Raw genomic sequence first — 27,509 nt, 5'->3', positions numbered from 1 at the left:
AATGAGTTTGTCCTATAGTCCAAATGTAACCCAGTAATGAAATGTGTCCTAAGGGATTTCAGTCAGTGACTTTAACAACTGAACCTCGAAACTAAAACATTTTAACAGCTGTGCTATTATCAGTGAGTGGAGCAACTTACTGCCTTTTAGTCCAATAATTCAGACTTAGAAAAAGTACCTTAAGAAACCCAAATTTCACTTTTTTTCCTTAGAAATAGTACAATCTTGGGGGCAGCTAGGTGGCGTAGTGGATAAAGCACCGGCCTTGGAGTCAGGAGTACCTGGGTTCAAATCCGGTCTCAGACACTGAATAATTACTTAGCTGTGTGGCCTTGGGCAAGCCACTTAACCCCATTTGCCTTGCAAAAACCTAAAAAAAAAAAAAATAGTACAATCTAGCTTTAAAACTCAAGTTTAAAAATGGGTCTATGGACAATAGAGACCAACAGAAACTGAGACCTCCTGAGGATATGATCTTAATGACATAACCAGTAAAGAAGTGGATATAGGAGTCAAGTACAAAAAAACTTTTAAGGGACAACTCTATGGAAGTGACTCTTTACACCTACCTTGGGAATTACCTTTTAAAAAATGAACAAACTGGGGTAGACCCAGTATGGATAAATATGAGGTTAAACTACATCACTGGTGTAAGTGGAAATCAAATTCAAGTACCATGATAGTATAAGTTTTGGCCATTAAATTAGTATGAATAAAGGGTAGGAGTCTTAGTACTTAAATTTCCCTATCTGGACCATTTCTCTCTATTCTTATTTCTCCAAGGGATTAAATCCATAGCAACTTATTTGGTTGAAATCTAATGCAGTAGAATTTGCTACAGTACCCTAAGATGGACAGGCAGCTGAACTTAAGTCGTAAGTCCTAGGTTCAAATCCTGGTTCTGCTTCTTGCTATGTGACTGGGCAAGACATTCCACTCTTTTGTATGTTCTTTTCAAAGATCAAATGATTGAACTAGATACTTTTAGCCTTTATAACCATCAGATCTTAGACCTAAAGCTATAATATCCCTTTTAGGGGAAAATTAGGAAGGGACCATTTCAAAAATACAAGCTCTGATGCAATATAATTTGTCTTTTATGGTCATATTTGAAAGCAGTTCACAAGAAACTGTGGACTTCATCACAACACACTGTAAAAATCAGCTTTAAGGAAAGTAGTGAATTTTATTGCCTGAACTTTTGGCCATATCACTTCAAGAACAGTGTTCAGCACTTCAGATTTAAAGCCAGACAGCCTATTAAAGTTATCAACAACTGAAGTATTGTTAGCATCATTATCCCTATCCTACAGGTGAGGAAAGAACACTGTAAAAAAAATGACTTGTCCTGTGGTTACCAAACCAGCACCAAGGCTCTTTTCACTATACCTCACTTGCCTAGGGGTAACCATTCCCCCTTTTTTTCCCTCCTGTGTTCTTTATGAATAAAGACTTAAATCAAAATTTGGCTAGCATATAATTGTTAAGCCAGCATACTAATCTCAGTAAAACCAAGTCTCTTTCCCAGCAGCAGCAAGAGTCAAATGCCATCCTCCAAGGTTGGGGAATAGAGCAGCAGACTCCTTACAAGTTACTGACATAACACATCTTCAAACAAGCTTTCCAATATAGACAAGAAATAATGGTATAAATTCATTTGATTTATTTTTTTAGAAAAATAAGATTAACTTGGACACTGAAAGTTTCAATTTTATGTATACAAGTCACAATTTCAAATGCAATTGTTTACCTATATGTATGTGATTTTGAAGACATTAATGATCTTCAGTGATATTTCAATCATACTGCATAATATACAAATATATAGCTATATACATAGTAGAAAATGACAGTGAAACTCTAGTCCAATCTGTAAGTCCATACATTAAATAAGATGTTCCTAAGTTTTTTCTGAGCTCTTAGTATTGCACATTTCCTTTCCCTTATCTGAAATGACCTTATTTCAGAAATACTTATACTTCTTAAAAGTATGAGACATAGATCATAAGTTTATACAAAACCACAGGTTTTCTGATGAGATTATAGCACTAATTTGCACAAAGGTTTATAAAGTAAACCATATTAATCAAGCAAATGGCAATAAGTAAAGAAAAATTATTGAAGTACTAGCAAGTGAATATTGGCTAAAGAATTTTAAAATGTTTAATCATGTGGATTAATTTACTCCCAACACACAAAACAAATTGAGAAAAAAATAAAACTTTTTGAACACAATCAGCAATAATTTACTGAATTATTCCCTGATAAATCATCTATGACAGTTTCACTCATATTAAGACGCATAAGTCTTCTTTTCAATTTAGATGACCAGAAGTACTGAAACCGTTAATATTAAGAGCAGAAACAACTGCTTTGTATAAAGTATTTGTTTTCTAAGAGTCTTCAAATGGTCTGATGGGGCAACAACCCAATGCCCTAATAAACTCATGTGATCTATTCAATATGAGTTACAAAATAAATGTAAATCAACAGTATAATAGCTCAAATATATATCTCTTGAGGAGTATTTAGCAAATCTGTTATAGTTCAGATGAGGCACTCAACAATGAGCCAATTTAGAAGAGGAAAGTCATTTAACACAATAGTAAAAAAAAGAGAACCAGATGCCTTTCTAATATATCATTCCCTCCCAAAGAAATATAAGCTATGTCAATGAAGAACAATTACCAAATTTTCCCAGCAAAATTTAATGTAATTCAGGTGAGATACTACATTGAAAGTTATTTCTAGTGTTTTTTGAAATGAGCATCAGAAAAAAATGAATTTAAAAACAGGAAAATTTAAATTCTAGCAATAGAGTTTGTTTTCTTGCTTTCTTCAAATCTGCCTTCTGAAATGAGATTGGGAAGCAGTAAATGATGAATGAATGAAAAGTACTTAATATACTGTCAAACACACAGGTGAAAGGCTCAAAAAATTATATTTTAATGTGGGAACAAACTTATATTGAAGTGGAAGTCTAGTTAGGAAAGTCACAAAAAGCAGCTCAGTAACACACCTCAAGTATACTAATGGTAGTGCTTTGATTATAGCTCTGACAGAGGTGAAATTCAGGTGGGGATGGGGTGAGTGAGGGTAGAAGGGCAGCAGTGGTAGCATCAAGTGGACTAACACTGACTAACCTCAGATCCAAGCATATGCCCCAGACTAAGGGCATGACTAAGAACATTCATGATTAACAATGAAAATGCAATTATTATAACTTGGCACTTCACAAATGGGCATTCAAAATTAAGATAAAGTTGATTTTTAACTGGTAGTTTTATTATGAATTTCATTGAGTTATGCCATGACCTGATGGCAGAAAGCATGGTAGCCCAACACAGATTCTACTCTGTGCAGCTGGCCCTTCAGGTGGCCTGATCAGTGGGGAGTGTGTCAGTAACAGATTTCCCTTCTTGCTCTGGCCTGCCTGGATCTGGACAGGCCCTGGTCCCTGACTTCATATCCTGGCCCTCTACCTGTGGCACCCCCACGGCCTCGGTGGCTGTTTCAAGAGTGACCCCATTCCCAGAAGGCCTGAGGGCCTCTTCTGGATGGGCTGCTTGTCTTTTTCCTTCTTCTTCCTGTTGCTGCAGCAGCCTCTCCACCTCGATGTCCAGCTCCAGACTCTCCTCATCAGCTTCTACCTCTAGCTGCTGCATTAGCGCCTCCAGCTTCCGGGCTTTACGAAGCTCGTTCTGCTGAATGATGGTGCAAAGGTGCTCCGTGAGATGCTCTTTGATCTCCGTCTTCCGTTGCAGGTCCAGCTTGGCAGCCACATACTCAGCTTCGGCCTTGTCAAATCGTTTCCTGCAAGCACACGGACAAAGGAAAGACGGAAATGATATCACAGTCCACTCAAAATGGGATGAAAATGAGAAGTGATCAAGATCTGTGAAACTTTAGAACCAGAAGAATGTTCTACACACTAACAGCAACATGGGGTAAAGATCAACCCTGATGGACTTGTTCATTTCAACAGTTCAATGATCCAAGACAATTATAAAAGACTTGAGATATAGGATACTATTCAGAGGAGGAACCATGGAGTTTAAATGAAGACCAATGCTTTTAATCTTCAATTTTTAAAAGTTGTTTTTTGTATTATGTCATTTTTTTCTAATGTTTTCTCTCTTCTGATTAGACTTGATTCTTCTCTCACATGTTCAATATCAATCTATGTTTAGCATGGTTATAAATATAGAGCTTGTATCAGATCACCTTTGGTCAGGGGAATAGGGGAGAGAAGGGAAGGTAGAAAAATTGCAAATCTCAAAACCTTGCAAAAAAATGACTGGAAAAACTACCACTGTAGGTGGTTGGAAAAAGAAATAAAATATTTACACTAGAAAAAAAAAGATTAGTTCCACTTTGCCTAGGAGTGAGTGGTAAAAAACCAAATGGTAGACAAAGGTATCTATGAGTTGCTGAAAGCTCCAAAACTAATATATTAATATTGGAATCTTCCTGTACTTCCATCTTCCTTCCACCTATTTAGGGGAATTGTTACAACATTTCTCTGTTCTTACTGCCCTTTGTGAAGACTTTTTTTCAGGAATCCTAAGCAGAACATTACAGTTAAGTAGGGGGACAGGGGGAAGATTGTTTGTGAAGGGCAAATAAAAGAGCAGAAAGTAACTATCTAGATTGGAAAGCATTTTTTTAATAAAGGCCTGAGGTCATAGAAAATAGAAAGAAGTATAGGTGAGGAGACAGGAAAGAAAGATGTGGAAAGAAGTATAAATAAGACCAGCCTAGTAAAATTTCAGAGAAGCCAATACATTTTTTTAACAATCTAAAACATTTCAAAAAAATTAATATGCAGGGCTAATATGATAGTATACCTTGTCTTTCTCCTCAAAAGAGATAACATAAACTTATTTCATTTCTTCTAATAACTTTCCCATGATAAGATGCACTATCATATCCATTTTCTAAAAATACTTGAGAAAATTAAGTCACAGGCAAGTTATGCCCAGAGACATAGGCTATGTTAGTGGTAGAACTAGGAATAAAACCTATAAAAGAAAAAAAAAGTTTTCTAAGTCCAATGCCATTTCTGGTAGATGGAACCATCACCATCATATCAAATTTATGAATGCTGCTGGTAAAATATAGTAAATGAAATGATTACTAAAAATAAAAAAACCACAAAACCCTCCCAGTATTTATGGTGACACCAAAACCATGCTACAAGTTCTGGAATTAATTTTTAAAAGTAATTAATCCTCTTCACTGGTCTCATAGCTTATCTTTGAAAAGAAACCAAACTAAATTAATAATTAAATCTTCAGTTTAATTTTATTCACTATATTTTATATACTGCTTATACTCCTCCAAAGTAAGCCATTATCTTGCTTTGGTGTTGATTAACTGACCCCAAGATTAATAAAATAATACTCTGATGTATTGATATTTTAAACACAGATAACTCTCTGTATAGGAACATGTGCCTGGCTTTAAAATGAACTAAACGCAAACACTTAAGTGATTTACCTACAGAGTAAGAGCTAGTAGGGAACATTATTATCCAGAGTATTCACAAGCATAGACATTCTTTTGGCTGAGGGAGGCCAGACAAACAGGGAAGCAGGGGTGACTGGGAATTACACAGTTCTACATAGAATGACACCAAAGTTCATGGACTTGATGAAAAGAACATTTATAATCAAAGTATACATACAATGAAGTATCTAAACAAGGAGTTCCTTTAGAAAAATAAGTAATGTGATGATTTTGAAAAACAGCTAATTTTCCAAGGCTTCTCTTTATCTAAGTAACAGTCTTTTCTTTATCTAAACTGAAATAAAATAAATGAACACACTGTAAATTATTGAAGATGAACAGAAGAGAGAAATAAAATGTTTCCTTATTTGTACTTGTATTAACAGTACTTGGCTTAATTAATACTTGTGAATTGCCTGATTTATATTACAATCTTAATTATCAGGCATGTATTTATTTTTCTATAACTACTCAAATCAGAATACCATGATTCTGTTATTTTAAGGGGAAATTTATGTGCTAATTCAGAGCCTACCAGGACTTTCCATTTTAGAAATCATTTACTCTATTACCTTTAGAATTACTAAGACACTGCCAAACTATTTTAGGATACCTCAGCAACTGTGTGCAATTACTAGAGAGAAACCACCAAAAGTTTACATGTAGATACTGGTCCATACGTGTCATTAGGCTTCTGTATTACAGAGGCTAAGCTAAGAGCCTCCTCAGTGAAAGAAAAAACAAACTAACAGCAAAATGACATAGATGAGAGGAAGAAATAGATGATTATCAATAAAATTCACTCCTATTTTCTTTGTAATCTATCTGATGAACAAAAGAGTCACAATGTAACAATCAAGGATGTGCTAAGAGTCCTGTCCTGTAGGGGTCATCAGCAAGTGGTAGGTTCTTCCCTTTTCAGAAACTTCTCATTAATTTGGGAAGATCAAATGCAGACAGAGCCATAATACCAGTTGGTCATGGTCTCATACAAGTGGCCTGCACAGCCCGGAAGGGAGAGATCACTTCTGGTTGTGGTGATGAAACAAAAAAAATGAGAAAGATCTGAGTTGAGCCTTGAAGAATTGGTAGGTTTCTGAAGAATAAAGTATGTGCTGGTAACTGAATAATGTGATAAAAGAAATGTATTATTCCTCAATAACCATAAATCCAGATTTCAAGTACGTGGTCTGAAGTCCATTTTTTAATAAGCTCAAGAATGCTAGATTATCGTTAGAATTTTGTCACTGTCTGGTCTAGGAATTTGATTTCATATACATATGTTAAAACCAATTAATAAAAGTTTGTTCTTGTTTTGTCATGTCTGATGCTTTTTGACTCTGTGGCTCACAGCACATCAATGTTGTCTGTCCATGGGACAAAAAGAATGGAATGTCCATGGCAAAAAGAATGGAATAGTCTGCCATTTCCTTCTCCAGTGGACTGAGGTAAATAAGGCTTAAATGACAAACCCAGGGTCACACAACTAGGAAGTGTCTGCACTCAGATCTTCCTAACTCTAAGCCCAAAGTTCTATCATTCAAGCTGCCCTAAATAAGTTTACTACCAGTAAAGTCTGTCACCAGGCTGAAGAGCTTACCTTGGAATTCTTATTTTTCACTTGGTCTCCCCAAATCTTAAGTCACCAAGTAATACTGACTCTACTTTTTTAATACCTCTTGAATCCATTCTTACCTTTTCACTCCATTTTTGCCAATATCCTATTTCAATTATCCCTTCGTAAGCTCACTACCTAAATGTTTTCAAACTTTGGTTTTCCTGAAGTGTAAGCAGAAGAAATGAAGTAAAATGCTCAAAGTCCTAATTAACATGGGGGAAGGAGAGACTCTGTCTAGTCAGGGACATGCATACTAATACCTGATATCTTGTAGGGCCTAAAAGCTAAGAGTGGTTTTTACATTTTAACATACAATTATATTTAAAATGGAAAAAACATTTTTGGTTCATTTGTACTACCAAAAATAGAACTACTGGTTAAAGGTTGCTGATTCCCTGTCCTAGGCAAAGCACTATGCCACATGTCTTCTTCCTGGATTCCTAATATTACAAAGTTTCCCTAACTTAAATTAATTACCTCAGTATCTTAAACTGTAAAATGGGGATAATAACAGCATCTACCTCACAGGATAGCCTCAGCACAGAGCCCAGCCCAGGGACGGGAGGCCCACCACTCTAACTGCCTTGTGAGGTGCAGGCCCTTCAATAGCAAGTCTTTTGTGCCTTCAAGGCTTTATTCCATGGTGAAATTCATTCCACCTTCAACTCATTAAGTAAATCTAGCAAATCAGAAATGAGTACTATTTTTCAAAGAACACTTGTGGGAATACTGTCCTCTTTCTCTGCTAGCCCTTCTCTCACTGTGGTTTGCCCAAAAGCTACAGCTGTGCTATTTCTTATGTTGTTAATGCCAAGCATGCATGACATTCTTTTCATATATTGTTTTACAAGAAAGGTTTAAGGGTAATTTAGAATGTTTTTCTGGTAATATAGTAACTAATGTTACCTAAAAATATGTCTATTTTAAAAGGCAGCATAACCTAAAGGTTATAAAGAGCTGGTCCAAGAGTCAAAAAACCCAGGATTCAATGATCACTTCTGAGATGCTTGAACTGTGTGATCTTGGACAAATCACTTAATCTTTCAAGCCACCTCAAGCACTATCCAGGAAAGTTGCAATGGGGATTTCCTCTGTCAATGAATTCGTAAGTCCAGTTCAAATAAATAAATTGAAATATCACATAAAAGCTATGATTTGCACAAAAAAATGGCTGGCAAATTTATGAGCTTCAAAAGACAAAATGTTAAGTTTTACTCTATGAAGAAATACCAGCCTCTTTCTCATTAATCTTTTAATACAGATTTGTAACAGCCAATACTTATAACCTGAACCCATCATTTCCCAGTCCATTCCTGACAAATCAACTATTCTGTCTAATTTTCAAACTCTTCCAATCCACTGGTTCACTCATTCCCTTATGCCTACAAATATGCAAAAAGTTCCTCTACTCTTTAGAAAACAACCTTCAGGGACACTACCACCCCACCCCTTCAAGTTGCCATTCTATTTTTCTCTTACCCTTTTCACAGTCAACCTCCTAGGAAAAGCTATCAGCACTCATTGAATTCATGTCTGGCCTCCTCACTTCTCAACTCCTTGAAATCTGGGTTTTGCCTAATCACTCTGCTGAATTCCCTTCTTCTGAGATGACTGATGACCACTTCATTGCCCAATATGATGGTCTCTTCTCAGTCCTCATTCTTCTCAGTTAAAGCATCTGTCCTTTTTTCCTCCTTGATAATGATATTTATAATTTATGTCTAGAAGGCATGATGAGGTTTGCAAAAAGCTTTTCACATACATCCATCTTATCTGATAATCTCCTCTTGGGTTTTTGAGATACTGCTCATTTTATGGTTTTCTCCCATCCCCAAGCAGGGGGCCCTTCTAGTCTCTGATTTGGGTCCTAGGTTCACTTGGGGCACTCTTCTCTCTCCACACCATTCTCTTCCTTTTTTCTCATGAGTAGATGACACATGAACCTATATCAATCCTTTAATATCAAATGTCTAACTGGATATTTCTTTTTTTTTCTAATCTTTTTTAAATTTAAATTTACCTATTTATTATTTCAATAGTTTTCAACATTCATTTTTTGGGTAAGATTTTGAGTTCCACATTTTTCTCCCTCAACTCTTTCCCTCTCCCAACTCTTTGACAGTGAATAATCTGATATAGGCTATGCATGCATAACTATATTAAACATATTTCCATATTAGTCATCTGTAAAAGACAAAAGAGAAAAATCATGAGAAAGAAAAAAAACATAAAATAAAGAGTAAGTAGTATGCTTTGGTCTGCATTCAGACTTCATAATTCTTTCTCTGGATGTGGATGGCATTTTCCATCACAAGTTCTTTAAAACTGTCCTTGTCACTGAACTGCTGAGAAGAGCTAAGGCCATCACAGCTGATCATCACACAATGTTGCTGTTAATGTGTGCAACAGAAGTCTCCTGGTTCTGCTTACTTTATTCAGGATAAGCTCATGAAAATTTTTCTGGGCATTTCTGAAGTCCACTTGTTTGATTTTTTTTTTTTTGCCCAGCAATTGGGTTAAGTGACTTGGCCAAAGCCACACAACTTAGGTAATTAAGTGTCTGAGGCTGGATTTGGACTCAGGTCCTCCTGACTCCAGGGTCAGTGTTCTATCCATTGTGCCACCTAGCTGCTCCTGTTCATAATTTCTTACAGAACAATAGTACTCCATCAAAATCATAAACCACCAATTATGCAACCATTCCCCAATTAATGGGCATTCCCCTAAATTTTCAATTCTTTGCCAATGAGCTGCTATAAATATTTTTGTACATCTAAGTTTTTTCCCTTTTAATGATCTCTTTGGGATAAAGATCTAATACTGGTATTCCTGGATCAAAGGATATGAAGTTTTATTGCCCTTTGGAAATAGTTCCAAATTGCTCTCCAGCATAATTGGATCAGTTCACAAATTCACCAAAAATATATTAGTGTGACTGTTTTTCCATATCCTCTCCAACATTGATCATTTTCCTTTTTTGTTATATTAGCCAATCTAATAGCAGTCACGTTCCTCAGAGTTGTTTTAATTTGCATTTCTCTAATCAATGATGATTTAGAGCATTTTTTCATGCTTTAATTTCTTCATCTGACAGTTGCCTCTAATTGTTTATTTCTAACTAGATACCTTGTAGGAATCTAAAATTCAACATATCTAAAGAAGTATCTTTTCTTCCCAAATCATTTTCTCTTCTTAGCTTCCCTATTTTTGCTGAAGACACAACCATCTTTCCAGTTACTCACTTTGCAAGCAGTGGTCCCTCCATATCTGTGTCCATAACAGTGCCCTGATTCAAGCCCAGTTCGCCTCCTCTAGACAAATGAAACCGTCTCCTCATTGATCTTACTGCCTTTAGTATCTCCTCTCTTCAGTCCATTCCTAAAGCACAGATCTCACCACATCATTCCTATATTCCCAAAGTTTTAATGGCCTCCTCTTGCCTCTAGGAGAAAATATAAAGTTCTGTTTGGAGTTTAACAAATTGCTTCCAATTTATCTTTCCTAGCTTACCATATATTCTTCTTCTTCTTCATATAATCTACATCCTAGTCAAAGCTATTTGGAGCTCCTCATTCATAATACTCCCATCTCCCCCTCCAAGCCTGTCTTCCATGGGCTGTCTGCTGTCCTGTGTATGTACCCCATTCACCCGCTCCCTCTTCAGCTCTTCTTGGCAGAATTTCTATCATCCTTGAAAAGCTAGCTCAAGAGTGAAATCCTACATGTTGCCTAATCTGATCCTGCCCCCCCTTTATAATTCACTCATCAGTGCTCCTGCTGTTTTCCCTCTACATGACTATAAGCTTCTGGAGGGCAGGGACTATTGTATGTTTCTGTATCCACAGTGTACAGAACACAACAGGTGTCTGATAAATGCCTACTGAAGTGAAGGTTAAACTTCTAGGTTAATAAAGTCAACTCATGACAGCTAATGGCACAGAGGGAACAAGGAAGAAAGTCCCAGGGAGAACCACCAGCCTCCTTTTTAAACACCAAACAGTGAATTGAAACCACAACCAAGTATTTCCGCTTTATTAAATTGTTATATAAACATTCTGATGCTGTGGTTTACCCTGCACTAATGAGGCATTCGGATTGATTTCTAGTGTTACAGAGAATGATGCACAACTGAATCATTTACACAGAACTCCCTTGTGAAAAGAGACAAACCGAAATGATTAAAGCAATGCTGAAACCAATGGAAGACCCCCCAAAATTGGATTTAATTTTATACTTTTATCTCTTTGCAAAGTCCGTGTAATTCTTTACATGTGTTATGTTCATTTTATAATTATGCCATAATATTTTCTTTTTTTAAAAGACAAAACAAAACATTTTAAAATGGTTGAAACCAAGAAACAAAATGATATCAAAACAATTTGTGCAGTGTAGATTGAGAAGAAAACAATAAAACTTCTGGGAGAAAATGTTTTGTTTCCAGTTTCCAAGATATACATACAAATATTTCAAGGAAAAAATACATATTTAAAAAAAATGGAAGTACTCTTCTATCCTTCACCCCAACAAAAAAAAAGAGGAAAGAGGTAGCTAGCTGGCATAGTGGATAAAGCACTGGCCCTGGAGTCAGGAAGAATCGAGTTCAAATCCTGCCTCAGACACTGTGTGACCCTGGTTACCAAGTGCCTCCCCAAAAAATAAAATAACATAGACACTAGGTCCCTTAATAAAAATATCTGTTTTTCAATGCCCCCCCCTGACTACAATTTTCCAAATAGTGCTTACCGAGCATAGGAATAGTCCAAGCTTGCCTGGTCAATTCGATTCCGTAAGATTCCAATGTCAGCTGAGACCATGTCATCTAAAGCCTGTAACTCCTTCTGGATCCGCTGTAGTTTCATAGTTTCTGCTTGAGTCCTTTTAGATCTAGCAAGTGGAAAGAAGACATTTAATTGATGTTGGAGAATGTGCTCATAATAACCTACACAGACCATTTCAGAGTGATGAACAAGCCCTCTGAGCTCTGATTCACAGAAGAGAAAGTGAGAGTTCCTATTGGGGAAGGGACCCCAATCAGGTTGGACAGTTGACACAGCTCCCTAGGTTACAAATGTATCAGAACTTCTCTTTTTTCCTGTCATTATGTATCATAGGCTCTGAGCAAAAATTTGTGGCATAACCATGCAAGTGCATTCCTTTTTCAAAAAAAAAGCCTTCATGAGAAGCTCCTAATTTCTTCCAGGTAATATAATGGAGCAATTCTGTATTTCCATTCCTAGTCAAGATTATTTTCATTTACAAACTAAATAGTTTGTCGATTTTCTCGTCTTCATTTACTAATCATTGAAACTCATTTTCTCTATATAGTTCAACATTAATTTATAACACATACCCATTCACATGATGATTTACATCTCATTTCACTTTTTCCATAGGCATTTTTCCCCAGAAAGAGAATTCCCCATCACACACTGCTATAAAGACCCACAAGCTGCCATCTTTGATGTTCAAGAATTAGACACTGGCTCCAGATGATGATGATAATGATGATGATGACCCCAACTAGGTACTCTCAAGCTAACAAGAGTGATAAGTGCATAGTGTTTTTAAGTTTGCAAAGTATTCTAACATTTTATCACCTAAGTCACATGAGGAGTATTCTATCTCCTTTTGGATGAAGAAATAAGCTCAGTGATTGGTGCTCATCACAGGCCCATGTGTCAGAGGCAAGATTTGAATCCAGCTATTACATGCTACTCTCAGAAAGTACATATGACCTAAGCCTTCTCTGAACATGTAAGACATGAAAGACCAATGATTCCAAAGAATTAAGAATGAGTATCTAACTTAAAAGAAAAGGAGAAGCACCTGGTGGTGTTATAACACATGAGAAACAATGAACTATAAAAGAATCATTGTAAAAGAAGTCATCAAAAAAAGAGGCTAGGACAGTCCTGAGGCAAGAGGGAAGTGAAATGGCAAATAGTCCTTATATTCTATTGGGATTCTTGGTTTGATTACTTTTCTGTGATAAACTATTGGGAGGACAGGAATTCAAAGGATAGGCAGGTATGGATGCATTGTGATTTGCATAACTAGAGGGAATAGCTCATGGATCCATTTATCTTATGTCTGACTATATTTTGCTACTTTTATACATTCATATTTTACCTCATCTATATGTCTCTTTCAATGATGTTTGGCTTTAATCATTAGGCCCTTGAGAACAAAAGTTATCTTATAATTTTGGATGAGTCTAGTGCAATGTTCCACACATTTCTGAATCTGTGTAAATATTTTTTTTAATAATTATCATTTGCAGTAAAGAGGAAAATGCCCAGACAAAAAAAAAAAGATCGATTCTTTTTCCTGGGATATAATAAAGGAAGTGTGTATCTTTATATTTTATAAAAAAATAAAGATTTTCCATTGGCAAAGGAGAAATAATTTTTGAATCTTCACATGGAGGATCGGATTTCCTATAAGCTGAAACTCAAACAGAATTCTAAAGTAAAAACGATTTTGAATTCTCTAACAAAAACCTTGTACTATACTGATTGCTCCCATTCACATCTTAATTCACATACATATTTTAAGCTTAGCTAGCTGGTCACCTAGCTCACAGATCAGAAATAGCAAAAGAGAAAGAGTAGCGAGGATAAAAGACATATGTGCTTCAGCTGAAGTCAAGCACACAGACACAGGTTGAAGGCAGAAAAACTAAAAGGCACACTGCATTTTGTACATATTCTAATAATGGGCATCATCATAATGATCCAAAGTGATCATGAAAAAATGTAATTGTATTAGTATCTTTGGAATAGTATAATTCTTTTTTGTAGTTAAATGATTTATTATGAATTAAATAATGAACATCAAAGCACCACATTAAACTTGCTTTTAATCACTTAATTTTTTTGGTAAGGCAATGGAGTTAAGTGACTTGCCCAAGGTCACACAGCTAAGTAAGTATTAAGTGTCTGAGGTCATATTTGAACTCAGGACCTCCTGACTTCAGGACCAGTGCTCTATCCACTGTGCCACCTAGCTGCCCCTTAATCATTTACTTTCAAATGAATTGCTACACAATATACTTTTTGTCCCTTCAAGGTCTTCATCAGGACTCTCCTTGTCCAGCTTCATTCATGGTCCTTCTCTATTGTCTCTGCTGGTTCTATTTTTTTCACATGTGTAGTTTCACAAGGTCTTTACAGATGTGTGGTTTTTTAGTTACAAAAATGCAATATGTACATCTTTGAGTAGAGCTAGCTCTTTTTTGGTTGTTTTCCTATGATACTTTGGGGATATGTTTCCCCCAAAGAAATATTGGACCAAAGTATATATTTCATTAACTTTTACTGCATCCTGTCAGATTAACTTTCTAAGGATACCATAAAGGGGCATAGAACTAAATGATGTTCTCTATAACCCATCAGCAGTGTTTAATTACTTCTGAATTATTTTTCCCAGTTTTAGGGATGTGATACTTAAAAGTTGCTTTAACTTGCATCACTTTGATCATGTAATACATTTCAGAAATATTTCTAACTACTGATTCTGAGAAATTATTTCGATAACAACATCAGGTTTTAATGTTTGTAACATGAATCTGACTCAATTGCTCACTTCTGAGTTTCCTAATAGGCCACATTTCACGTAAATGAACATGAAATTAATAAGTCCATACTCTTAGTCTTAATCTTCCTCCTTGGTTCTAGTTGTCACAAGTCTAGTTAAGAACTGCCTGGTAAGCTCTCAAGGCAACATTCTAATAGTAGTGGTGGTTTTGTCTCAGATGGGACAATTCATTAGTGTAAAGAACTTCTTCCCTGTGTAGGAAAACTTTTCCATCAGTGCAAATTGGCTACTTAATAAAAGTAATTTGCCATTGGTTCAGTTGTTCAGTCATGTCTGACTGTAATGTCTTCAGAACCCTCATAGACCGATGCACTCCAAGTCCTACCTTCTCGGTCCCAAAGTCTGTCCAAGTTCATGTTCACTGTTTCCATGACACAATCTATCTATCTCATCCTCTGCTGTCCCCTTTTCCTTTTGCTTCAATTATTCCCATTATCAGGGTCTTTTCCAAAACAGTCCTGTCTTCTCATTATGCAAATTATTTAAACTTCAGCTTAATATTTGTTTTTTCAATGAGTAGTCTGAATTATTTCTTTAAAATATTGGCTGAAATAAAAGTAATAGGTAGTTTTTATATGGCACTTTAAAGTTTACAAAATATGTTACAATGTTATCTCAATGGAGCCTCACAATTAAAACTGCCTTGACAACAGAGGTTAAATGATGTGCTCATTATTATAGCAAGTGCAACTGTGTCAGAAATAGTTACTCTATCTAGGATACAAAATCTCCTCTGGAGATTTTGGTTATCATGGTAAAATAGAAATATTAATAACACTGCAGGATCCTAAAGTAACAGTTAAGAAAATATAGTAGTACAGGCAAGAAACACATTGGAAGGGTTGATATGGTGACAATTATCATGCCTTAGCACATTTCTTACCTTTCTGCAATAGCTTTGGCCAAAAATGCTTTCTTCCGTTTATTTTTCTCTTCCATTAGCCGTTGCTCTTCCTGGAGGACTTCCCAATGAGATTTTTCCTGCCTGCTCAGTAACCAAGAACAAAATCGGGTTTACATAAAAACATCCCATCCCCCCAATTCCTTTCCTTCCTCTAAAAGCAATGACTTGGTCATGTAAATGTACCTTTAAAAGTGCCATTGAGAGCTTTTCAAAATACACCTGAAGCTAATTATCTTATTCCAATAGTAATAAAGAGGCTGCTCAGAAGTAAAGGTTTAAATAAACTGGTCCATTAAATCCCTTATATGTGTGATCTAGGAACAAGCAACTGATAGCAGGGTATGATGGCTCATTTGTAGGGTTATTACTATATGGCATTAGATTACTGAAAGCAAAAAGAATTCAATAAAAAGATATTGCTTCTCATTATGCTTTTTCATCTAATATATACATATATATATATATATATATATATATATATATATATATATATATAGTCCCAATCACAGAAGGTTCTAGCCATCTCCATACTCATTAAGCAATGATTGGTCGGTGAATATTCAAATGTTCCTAAAGAGCCAATATAGCTACATCTAGACCTTGATCCTGCCAGACCAGCCCTTTCTCCTTCCTGAAGGTTTGCTAAACTGGTAAATAAGGAGAATGCTATATATCTTAGCAAAGCTTCTGATAAAAGTATATTCTGTTATTTTTCTGGAAAAGACAAAAACACAACTGCATGATATTAAATAACTGAATAACTAGATTGTTAGTGATTTAGCATAAAGGGGCAGGAGATCTCCAATGGAGATGTGTCCTTTGTAGCTTAACATTTCTATTAATCATTTGGATAAAGACATAGGTGATATAACCATCAAATCTGCAGCTAACACAAAACTAGAAGGGCTAGTTAATGCACTAAATCCAAATTAGAGCACTGACTGAATCTAATAAAATGAAATTCAAGAGATTAACATAGCCTTTCACCTGGCTTCAAAAAACAAACCTCTCAAGGACAACTCTAAGGAGGCATGGTTAGAGATTAATCTGAAAAAGACTTAGGAGTCAGAGTGGACTGGAAACTCAATGAGTCAGCAGTGAGATGTGAAAACTCAAAAAGCTAAAGTCATCTTGAGCTGCCGTGAAAGTCCTAACTTTAAGAATAAAGAGGTTCTCCCTAGACTACTGTGACGTTCAAGTCTAGGCATTACCACTGAAGGATGCTGATGAGCTAGCATGTACAGAATAGATAACCAGAATGGTGAAGGAGCTTGAGTTCATATAATGTGAAGCCTGAACAAAACAGTTGGCCAGTCTAGAGAACAGAGTACTTAGGGAGGATGCAAATAGCTCTTCAAGGATTGAAAGGTTGTAGAGGAAATATACTTGTTTTCAATTCTAGAAGCAGAAGCCATAGGGAGATGCGACCAAAATGGCAAATCTAGACTCTGGATCAGTCAAAAGCTTCCTAAAAATTATAGATATCCAAAAGTATAAGACGAGAAGTTTCTCCTCTTTAGACATCATCAAAATAGAGCTGGATGATCATGTCAGACCTCTTATAGTGGAATTCTTATCAAAAACCAGATAGGTATTGAAATCCTTTCCAACAGCTAAATTCTGGGATTTTTCAAATTCACCCACTTTCAAATCTATTTCTACAAAACAAAACTCATCCAGCTAAGTACCAAAGACTGAATGAAAGAAAAAGGAAAGCACTTGGAACAAAGATGAGGGCTGGTTTTCTTTTTCCTTTAAATTCCACTCAAAACTCTCTCTTGGGTCCAGTTCAAAAAACCCAGACATGATTTTCACTTCCTAAGTATTGTGTTTCCCAGACCTAGCACACATCTGCATAACTTTCAAAGTTATGCTTTCCTCTCCAACCCTACAACCAAGGGGTGGTTAGGTCTAGATTAAAATAATCTCTCACTTTCAATTTGACTCCCTGCTTCCATCCCAAGTTCCAATTTTCCAAAGTGGACTTCAACACTGAACCATGCTTTCATTCTCTACTTATTATTACTCTGACCAAAACATATCTATCCTCAGAGTCCTGGCTGGAGGGTAATTAAATTTACATTCATAAAGCACTTAACATGTACAAAATGTTGGGGATATAAAGAAAAAAAGAAAGGTGAAGTATGCTCTCAACGAGCTTATCTTTTATTAAAGCAATAGTACATGTAAATAGGTAGGTCATGGCAAGATAAACCATGGAGGAAAAGGACATCATTACAAAAATAAAAGGATGGGAAGAGAAAGTTTCATAGGAAAGGAGTAACTAAGCTATGTCTTCAAAAAGGATCAAGATTTTTTAGTGAAGATGAAGAAGTAGTGTATTCAGGGAAGGAAAACAACTGAAATAAATCAGCAAAGGCAGGGAATGGCGTTTTTGAATTCAGGGAACAACCAGTAGTCTAGTTTGGCTGGCAAAGAGTTACTGTGTAAAGGGGAGTAATTTGAGAGCAGGTCTAAAAGGATGTATTCAGGTGCAGAGGATCTTAAACCCTGGGCCTAGGTTTTGCATGGGACTGGAGGTAAGACAAAAATTCTGAAGGTTTTCAAGTAGGGCAGTGACTAACATGGTTAAATCTGTGCCTTAAGAAGGTTGTTTGGGAACCTATAGTGAAGTCCAACTAAAGAAAGGAGAGTCTTAAAAAACCAGGCAGACCAAGAGTCAAGGGGAATGGGCCAAAGCCTGACCTAGAGTGGTGGATATGTGGCAAAGAAGATTGTTTTATATATATTGACAAGCATAATCACCATTTGGTTATTGTTACAGAACTATGTTTCTGACAAAGAATGGTTCTATTCTAGGGTGGATAATTAAGCCCATAAATGAGTGATACCAAAAAAAAATATCAACAGAAATTATTTTTAAAATAGCAATTCAAGCTATTCAAAAAATGGATTGGGCTCCCTTGGAATGTGGCAAATGGCCTATGTTTGACCATCTTTACAGTGAGACTCCTGGATGACCACTTGTTGAAGATATTATAAGGCAGAATCATGCTATATCTAGCAGTTAGATCAGACAAGTTCTAAGGTTCCCTCAAATTCTTAAATCTATAATTATAATTATATATTTATTACATATTATTATTATATTATAATCAACTTTTAAAAGAGAAGAAACATTTAATTCACTCGGTTTCATAGTACAACATGCAGATTTTTACTTAAGGATTTTTATATAATAGGATCAAGTCTCAGGAAAAAAAATACGATGAATATAATTATCTGGAGAGAGAGCCAGAGAGAATGAGACACAAAAATGAATGGCATTCCAACTCCCAGGGAGTCATAAATTAAAGAGATAAGAAACAAAAGTAGTCAATGTAGAATAAAATACCAAAGTTCCAATGATGTGAAGCCTTACTTAAGTCAAAGATAGCAACTTCTATAAGTTTGGCATTTATACTAAATTAGCTACTTTAGTTTCAGATATTATAAGATATAGTGAAAACAATACACTTAAAAATGAATCCACCAGTGTCTTTTCCTTTCTCTCTGCTTTCCCCTTTTCCTTGCCTTTTCAACTGCCCTGTACTAGGCAGGCTCATTCTAAAAGCTGAAGAGTGAGTAGTTTTACATAGGCTAGAATGCTGACATCCAAATTTCTTAGTGGCAGGGTTCTGCATATTCTATGAATAATTTCTCCTTTTCACTATATTTCTGGGTCAAAACATGCTAGAACAAGTTATTGAGCTAAAATTCAATGATAGAAAAAAGAACAAAGAGAACAAATAGAATCATTTTCATGGTTATATAGACTTACTAACAATTCCACTTTCTTTTTTTCCAATTTACAGTTTGGTTTTGGAGTAATACTCTCATCTTTTTTATCGGTATTATTATAGGAATTCTCAAGTCCTGCTTTTTTCTGTTGATTTCCAATGCTCTGATGCTTTTCATTATCGCCAGAGGAGACAGGGAGTGTGGGTGATGGGTGATGCTGTTGAGAGTTAGATTTCTGTTTTGGTGCAGAAAGCAACTGCTCTGGAGATACTGATGTGCCATCCTGAAGTGCAAGCTTTTGGCTGTGCTGTTGAAGAGCCTTTTCACGTAGTAGTTGCTGTCGACTTTTGTTCATAGGGTGACGCCTTTGCCGATCAGCAGGTTCAAACGGATCTATGTATGATACAAGGAAAAAATTCATATTTGAGAAGAGTAGATTATAAATTACTTTCTACTAAAAAAACAAAGTGATGCATTAACACCAGTAAAAACCAAATTTTAGATTTCTATTTTTTAATCTTATATTGCACACTATGATAAAAATACTTTAGGTTCTGTCTTAAACCGTTCTCATGCCCTACTTTTGGTGCTCACTAAAAATTCCCCATATAGCCATTCTGAAATTTAACTACATGCAGATCAGCTGTCTGTAAATCATACATCAAAATGATTTATTATTTCATCTCTGTGAGTAATCACAACACTAAAGACAACAAACATGCTGGGCTTTGGTAGATTATTTCAAGGGTCCCTATGGTCAAAAGCCAACATCATTTAATGACCAGGCAAGTCCTAATATTATCAACCTAGCTTTCTCTGATTGGGATGCCAATGATTCTTGCATTGACTGAAAAAGAGAAATTCTAGAAAGATTGCTGACAAAATCATACAAACAAAATTAACATTCATCTTGGTATTTGATATTAAGTGAGGCAGTAGAAAGGAGAAAACAGTGAATTCCATATTTGAAAAATACACTAGTAAATATGATATGGAATTAAAAATTGAAAGAGGCCATGACATGTAGGTTTCTCAGAAGCATACCAGGATAATCATTTTTTCTTTCTTTAAAGAAAGTTAGATCACAACTATGAAAAGTACAAGAACCATATCAAAAAATGAATTTTCATACATTTAAACAAATATACATGTTCCTTGAAACAGATAAAATTTTAACTAGTTCATATATCCCACATCTAAATAATATGTCTACCACTCTCTTCTGCTTTTCATCTTTTTAAACTGAAATCACAGGCATTTACCTAAGACTCATTCGGTTCCCTATTAAAGGCAAAAATCAAAGATATATCTAGTTTCTCCCTTTCCTCCCCTCTTTATAGAGACCTGTGACAGATGTATAATGATACTGATAATCATCTCCAAACTTGCTCCTCTCCTTAATTTCCCTATTTCCATTGAGGGTAACAAGTATCCTTTCTGTCACCCAGATTTTACAACCCTGGGATTATGACCAATTGCTGTTGATTGAACTGTCCCACAAATTATCTCCCAACCTCTTTTCACCATTCATCATCCAAATTCAGTATCATATCATCTCTTCTCTAGTGACTGATATACTGGCATCGCCATCCTCCTTATTTTCTCCCTTGCCATCCCTGTATACAACTACATCTGTGATATTCCTAAACCACGTATGTCACTCCTCCACTTAACAAAGCCTAATAACTCCCATGCTTGGAAAGCATTTTTATGATGTGATTTTTGTACCTGGGTCTTGTGCATGCCAACTCAGAATGACAAGATAATGACATATTGGCAAGCTGCTTCTGACTAACCTCTGCCAAGGCCTCTTTCATTTCTTGATTCCAAACCATATTTGCCAGTGTATTTTTTTTTGCAAGGCAAATAGGGTTAAGTGGCTTGCTCAAGGCCACACAGCTAGGTAATTATTAAGTGTCTGAGGCCAGATTTGAACTCAGGTATCCTGACTCTAGGGCCGGTGCTCTATCCACTGCACCACCTAGCCACCCCTGTACTTTTTTTTAAAAAAAAGAATGTCCTTTACAATCTGTATTTGGACTACCTTTACAGTGAACCTCTTTTGTTTTTTTTCCTTAGAAAGTATTCATTAAGAATTGACTAAGTACAAAACACTGTCCAAATGTTCAGAGGTATAAAAGATTGTCCCTGCTTTCAAGAGGTTTCCATTCTAATATGGGAGGACAACACAATTTCCTGTAGGAAGTTTCAGTGACGGGCAGATAGAATGGGTGGTCTCAAGAGTGAACATAAAATCTTCTGGAATTAAAGTTCCTTCATTAACTATCCCCCTCCTACCCTTTCTAGTTGTTTTTTCCCTAATTCCATAAACTTTTATACCCCATTTCCACATATTTTATAATCCAGTCACTGGCCTCCTAGCAGCTCCTCAAACAGGTAGAATGCTCTCTTCTGTCTTCCCAGCTAAAATCCTGCTTTTTTTAACAAGGATGCTTTGAATTCTAGCACTTCTCCTCTCAGATTATCTCCAATTAAGGCCATACAGATTTTATTTGTCCTTAGCAAACGTTAGCATCTTGAGGGCAGGCATAGCTGGTAGATGCTTAATATATTGCTTTGCTAACCAACTAACCCTATCTCTCTTCAAAACTTGGCTAAAATGTCACACGAGAAGCCCTTCCCTGTGAGCCGGCGTGCTTTCATTTCCATTTCACTTCATTCACCTTCCGCGTTAAGGAGGGATGGGGTCCGCTTTTGCCTTTGTGGGTGCGCACTGTGCTTGCAGCACGCAGTCAGGAGGCTCGGTCCAGAGCACAGGCATCGGAGCCAGGAGGGCAGGAGTTGGGGTCTGGGCAGGCGCCCCTCAGGCCTCGGGGTTCTGCCCGGCCCCTGGGCCCAGGTGGCTCTGGGGGAGGAGGCCGGGCTGGTGACAGGGCCCCTCCCCCCAGATTTACACCCATTCCACAGCGCTCGCGGGCGGCCCCAGCAAGGCCGCAGTCCTCCCCCCCATCTGCGCCCCGCACACAGTGGGCGCATACTAAGGGCGGGCGCGCCCCCGCCCCCCGCCCGCCGGGCAGGCCTCGTCACCTCTGCTCCGCCGCAGCCGCCGCAGCTCCTCCTCCGAGAAGCCGGCCCATCCTTGCGCCATCCGCCCGAGCCTCCCGGGCCCTCGCAGGCTTCCAGGAGCCGCCGAGGCACCCCGGCTGCCAACGCGACGACCCCATCCCGTCCGGCCCTTCGCCGGCCGGGGCCGTCTCCGTAGCCAATGAGGGCGCCGCGTTCAGACACAAGCCCCGCCCCCTCCCCGATCCCTTCCCGTTCACGCGGGGCCGGCGGGCTTAGGTGTCCGCGGCTGTGCCTCACTGGAAGCCTCGAGCGGTCCCTATGCATCGTCCTTCCTCCCGCGCCTCATCCTCACCCTACTTAAACGTTGGAAAATAAACAGCCTGGTGGAGGATGGGCAGAAGGTCGAGCTCCTTGGCAGGCGCTTTACGGGGCGACCTTTAGGGGCGGGGGCCTGACAAACCGGAAGGGGCGGGACTACCAGCTTGCTCTGCAGTATCTGTGCAATCGGCTCACGCCGCTGGGCCTTGTTGCCTAGGAGACGTCATCACTTCCGACTCCGTCACCTTATTGCCGCCAAACCTTATGATGGACGACTTAGGCCTTTCAAAGCCCCAATTCTGGAACGTTCCTTCCGTCTCCCCGCACTTGTGCCTTCCGGCCTCCTTCTCCCCCACCGCCCTTGCTTCCCGACTCTCCCCCACTTTCTGGCTTCTTTTGTCTCCCACGCATTGGGCTTTGAGCCGTGGTAGGGAAAAGCAGGGATTTCAAACTGAGCTCTGTAAAGGTGTGGTGTTATGAAGCGCTTTGTATTCCCTGAAGCGCTATGGGAGGGTGATTCTGACGTCATCCCAAGGGCAGCAGGTTGGGAGCAAAAGATGGGGAAAGAGAGTAAGCGGCCCTCCCCCTGGAAGAGCCCCCGGTGGACTGAGAATGGGATGGGCAATGAGAAGGAGAGGAGGAGACAAACCAAAGGAGGCCAGTCGGGCACAATTCATGGTGGAATAAGGGCAGAGCCTACCTGGGCTCAAGTCCACACTATGCTAATTATCCCCTGGCTGAGCCGCAGGACCTCTGAGCCATCTCCTCATCTGTGAAGCGGACAGAAATGACTTTTAAACTACCAGCTTTGGCCAATGATGCAGCGATTGTATTGGGATGGACCATGGAAATATCTCTGAATTCTTGGAGGATAACTGCCTGGAAATTTCAGTCAGTTTTTGGATGAGCAATGGACCCCCGCCCCCAACACCACCTTGTAGATCTCAGCTGGAATAGAATCAGCACTAGGTGTTTTGCCATTTGAAAGAAGCCTTATAAAGGGCAGCTAGCTGGCACAGTGGATACAGCACCCACCCTGGAGTCAGTAGGACCTGCGTTCAAATCCGATCTCAGACACTTGATCATTACCTAGCTGTGTGGCCTTGGGCAAGCCACTTAACCCCATTTGCCTTGCAAAAAAACCTAAAAAATAAAAAGCCTTATGGCATCCAAACCTCTTCCATTGGAACATCAGCTAGGGACTGATTGACTTCAACTTGAGGCTGGTTAATGGCTTTCTGCACTGATTGAGAGCACTATGGAAATGCTCAGCCCATCTCTCTCTCTAGGATCATGTCCCTGTCATTCAATTGTCCTGTGACAATCACAGGGGTATTTCTCTTTTAGTCGTTGATTCTTGCCAGAGTCCTTCTCAATAGGCTGAACCTTCACCTGGAAGTTGGTCACCTTCCTGAGAACCAGTGTGGCTTCAGAAAGGGTAAACTAACAGTCAATATGGTGTTTGCTGCCCAGCAACTCCAGGAAAAATGCCAGGAACAGAACAGAGGTCTGTATATCACATCTGTAGATCTGACTTTGATACTGCCTTTGATACCATCAGTCACAAGGGTTTTTGGAAAATTGTGTCAAAATATGATGCTGAGAGAAGACCATCAGGTTTGTATATCAATTTTTTTTTTAGGTTTTTTGCAAGGCAAATGGGGTTAAGTGGTTTGCCCAAGGCCACACAGCTAGGTAATTATTAAGTGTCTGAGAACGGATTTGAATGCAGGTACTCCTGACTCCAGGGCCAGTGCTTTATCCACTATGCCACCTAGATGCCCCTGTATATCAATTTCATGACAGTACGGATGCCTGAGTCCTGGATGATGCTCACAAGATTTCCCAATCACTAATAGAGTAAAACAAGGATGTCTCCTCTCTCCTATTCTTTTTGGCATGATGTTTTCAGCCTTATTATCAAACACCTTCACTGAGGATGAACATGGTCTCAAGACCAGCTGCCACATTAATGGCAAATTCTTCCACTTGAACAGGCTACAAGCCAAGACCAAAGTGGAGGGAATTTTGGTGCATGAATGAGTGTAAAGGACTGTTGTGTGGGGGACTACTGTAAACTTTCATCACTTGGTGTCCTCAAGTACCAGAGCCTTGTTTTACTGATTGATTGTAGAGTGCCATGGGAGTGGGGGTGGACCAGGGACTGGGGAGGATATTTAAGCACTTGTATTCTGGTAAATAAATGGAGATCTTGGAGAACTTGGGAGAATTTTGCATCCTTGTCTCCTACCCCTTCAGCATTCACCTGGGTAAGGATAAGCTAGCTGGCAGGAACCTAACACATTCCGAGCAGCTAGTTTAACAGGACCATAACAAATGGTGCCTAAACAGGGACACAAAGGTGAAGCTATCTGACTGGAGTCCAGGATAAGGACCTGCAGATACAAGCAAGAGAAATTCCAGGCAACATTCCAGAGCAGAGGACTTTGGAGTAATAGGGTGATTGTTAGTAGGGGCCTGATTTTAAGGAAGTTGGAAAAAGGAGGTGTGAAGGAAAGTGAATGTAAGAAGACACAAATAAGTATTCAGCATTAAGGAATCAGTGAAAGTAAGAAGAAACAAATAAATACTCAGCATTGAGGAGCCAGCCATAAGTGAATTCTTCAAGACAGCATTGCAGGGGATGGAGCTTCTTCCTCAGCAGCAGTCTGTACCAGCACCATGAACAGGATGTGGGGGGCCTACTTGCTGTTCCTTTTGACCAGTGCTGCCTGCCTGGCTGTCCTAAGTACAACTCAAAACCCTAAACCTACAACCAACTACAGAGAACTCTCTTCAGTATCACAGACCCTGATGTCTATGATGAATTCCACTATAGAAGCTACAACAAATTTCACTCTCTAGCCTACAACCAAGCATGCCATGTCTCTTGCCCTGGCACCAGAAATCCATGAAGCATACACTAACTGCACTTTCTATGTTGAGAGTACAAGTATCACATGCCATGGTAATGGTGATGACTACTGTTCCAAATTGTACTGTTGTTAACAACTCAAGTAATTTCAAATGCTCTCTCATTCTCTGCCGCCTCCACCTTCTGTGGGGGTGGGGGAGGGAGAAGGGAAATCTTCCTTTTTGGAACTTCGAAACTCAAGTCTATGTCTCAGATGGAATGCAGGCTCCACTACAGGAAGGTCAGGACCCCCCAAAAAACCTTATTTTGGAAATCAAGGGACCCACATGCCTTCTTCTGGTTTGGGGAGGAGGGGGGGGGAGTTGGGCAATAGGCTGTTGATTAGGAAGCTTTGTGGTCTATTAGTTAAGAAAAAAGGGGAAGAAGACTTTTTATCTGGGACTGGGAAATTCAGATTTCATGTTTTGAATGACACCTGTGCTTATGGCTAATATTTTGGTGTGTTATGTGTACATATGTGTATTTAAACATCTATAGGACATTTTACATCTCTCCACTGGCCTGGAGAGGTGGGAAAATGTTTCTATATTCTGAGATCTGGTACTGGCTGGGGTATCAATCTCAGCTTAGTAAATGTAATACAAGAGAATTGTTTCTGTGTTTGTGTTAGTGTCTAAACTCCTGTGTGTGTAATTCAGATCTGAAATAGGTAAAATTAAACGTTAACTCCTTTTAGTTTGAGTTTTGAATGTAATTGCTTAAAAAGGTATAATTTAATGTAGTTGGGATCCGAGCCTATTTGCTTATACCATTTGAAAGTTTGTAAGTTGACTAATTTAGTCACCTAAGTTTTGTAACAAGTCTTGAGAATCTGTGTATGTTAAGAAGGAAAATATAATTGGGATAAATTGTATTTCAATCATATATAATCTACTGGTTTCTTTTGGGAAAGATTTGTACTATCTGATCTGGTTTGATGTTAAATTGATATAATTGTCAAACAGTTACTTATATTATATATCCTTGGTCTCATCTATCATTGCACATTTATAATAAGGGAAATAACACAAATCATGACCCCCTTCTGGGATAAATCTGTGAATTCATGCATAATATAATGATAGAAATACTATTTTGTAAAATCTAATAACTCATGTTAATTGACTTGGATGCTTAATTGTTTTTACTATTGTTTAATTGACATTTGTTTATACTATTTTTGAACTTTTGTTTACAAATTATATGGCATTCATTATGTAATTAATCCTTCAAAAAAATAAAAAGGGGATATGCAAGGGACTGTTGTGTGTGGGAGTACTGTAAACTTTCATCACCTGGTGTCCTTATTTTACTGGTTTAAGCACTTGTATTCTAGTAAATAAATGGAGATCTTGGAGATCTTGTAGAATTTTCCATCCTTGTCTCCCACCCCTTCAATGTTCGCATGGGTAAGGATAAGCTAGCCAGCAGGAACCTAACACTTCCTGAGCTGCTAGTCTAACAGGAACTTAACACATGATCTTATGTTTGCAGAAGAACCAGCAAAGTTTGGATGGATTCTCTGCTGCTTGTGCTAATTTTGGTCTAAATTAACACCAAGAAAACTATCAGCCAGTACCACACCATCTATATGTGGAACCATCGATTACAGCAAATGGAGAAGTTTTGAATACCGTGGACAAGTTCACTTACCTTGGCAGTGTCGTTTCCAGGAAGATACATATTGAAAATGAGGTTGACACTTGTCTTGCCAGAGCCAGCTCAGTGTTGGGAGGCTCCAAAAGAAAGCGTGGGAGGGAAGAGGTATTAGACTGACTACCAAACTGAAGGTCTACAGAATTGTACTGACCTCATTGTTATATACACCTGTGAAACATGGACAGTCTACCAGTGCCATGTCAGGAAACTGAGTCACTTTCATT

General features: G+C 38.2%; 1 protein-coding gene across 3 annotated transcripts; it reads right to left on the bottom strand.

Moving 5' to 3' along the window:
* Positions 1–431: 431 nt before the first annotated feature.
* On the bottom strand, positions 432–22,571 carry GORAB (golgin, RAB6 interacting). 3 transcript variants are annotated; one of them, XM_074221983.1, is made up of 5 exons: positions 22,052–22,117; positions 19,412–19,760; positions 15,606–15,707; positions 11,870–12,010; positions 432–3,813 (listed from the first exon to the last, which is right to left on the bottom strand). In XM_074221983.1, exons 2-5 carry the CDS (start codon positions 19,720–19,722, stop codon positions 3,372–3,374), a joined length of 996 nt encoding a protein of 331 aa, XP_074078084.1. In that variant the 5' UTR covers positions 19,723–19,760; positions 22,052–22,117; the 3' UTR covers positions 432–3,371. The 3 variants fall into 3 exon arrangements, with proteins under 3 accessions (XP_074078084.1, XP_074078085.1, XP_074078083.1); XM_074221982.1 differs by lacking the exon at positions 22,052–22,117 and adding an exon at positions 22,416–22,571 and having other exon boundaries at positions 435–3,813; XM_074221984.1 differs by lacking the exon at positions 22,052–22,117 and having other exon boundaries at positions 15,606–15,710; positions 19,408–19,735.
* Positions 22,572–27,509: the final 4,938 nt, after the last annotated feature.

Source organism: Macrotis lagotis, chromosome 2 (assembly GCF_037893015.1).
Source record: "Macrotis lagotis isolate mMagLag1 chromosome 2, bilby.v1.9.chrom.fasta, whole genome shotgun sequence".
NCBI classification, from domain to species: Eukaryota; Metazoa; Chordata; class Mammalia; order Peramelemorphia; family Peramelidae; genus Macrotis; species Macrotis lagotis.
Note: the sequence above shows the minus strand (reverse complement) of the source record. Positions and strands in the feature narration are given on the sequence as shown.

Coding starts and splice junctions, on each gene's coding strand:
- GORAB (XM_074221982.1), bottom strand. CDS start 22,476: ATGGCGCAAGGATGGGCCGGCTTCTCGGAGGAGGAGCTGCGGCGGCTG. Junction 15,708..19,411: donor GAAAAAAAGAAAGTGGAATT/GTTAGTAAGTCT, acceptor GTTACTGAGCAG/GCAGGAAAAATCTCATTGGG. Junction 12,011..15,605: donor GCCAAAGCTATTGCAGAAAG/GTAAGAAATGTG, acceptor TCCACTTGCTAG/ATCTAAAAGGACTCAAGCAG.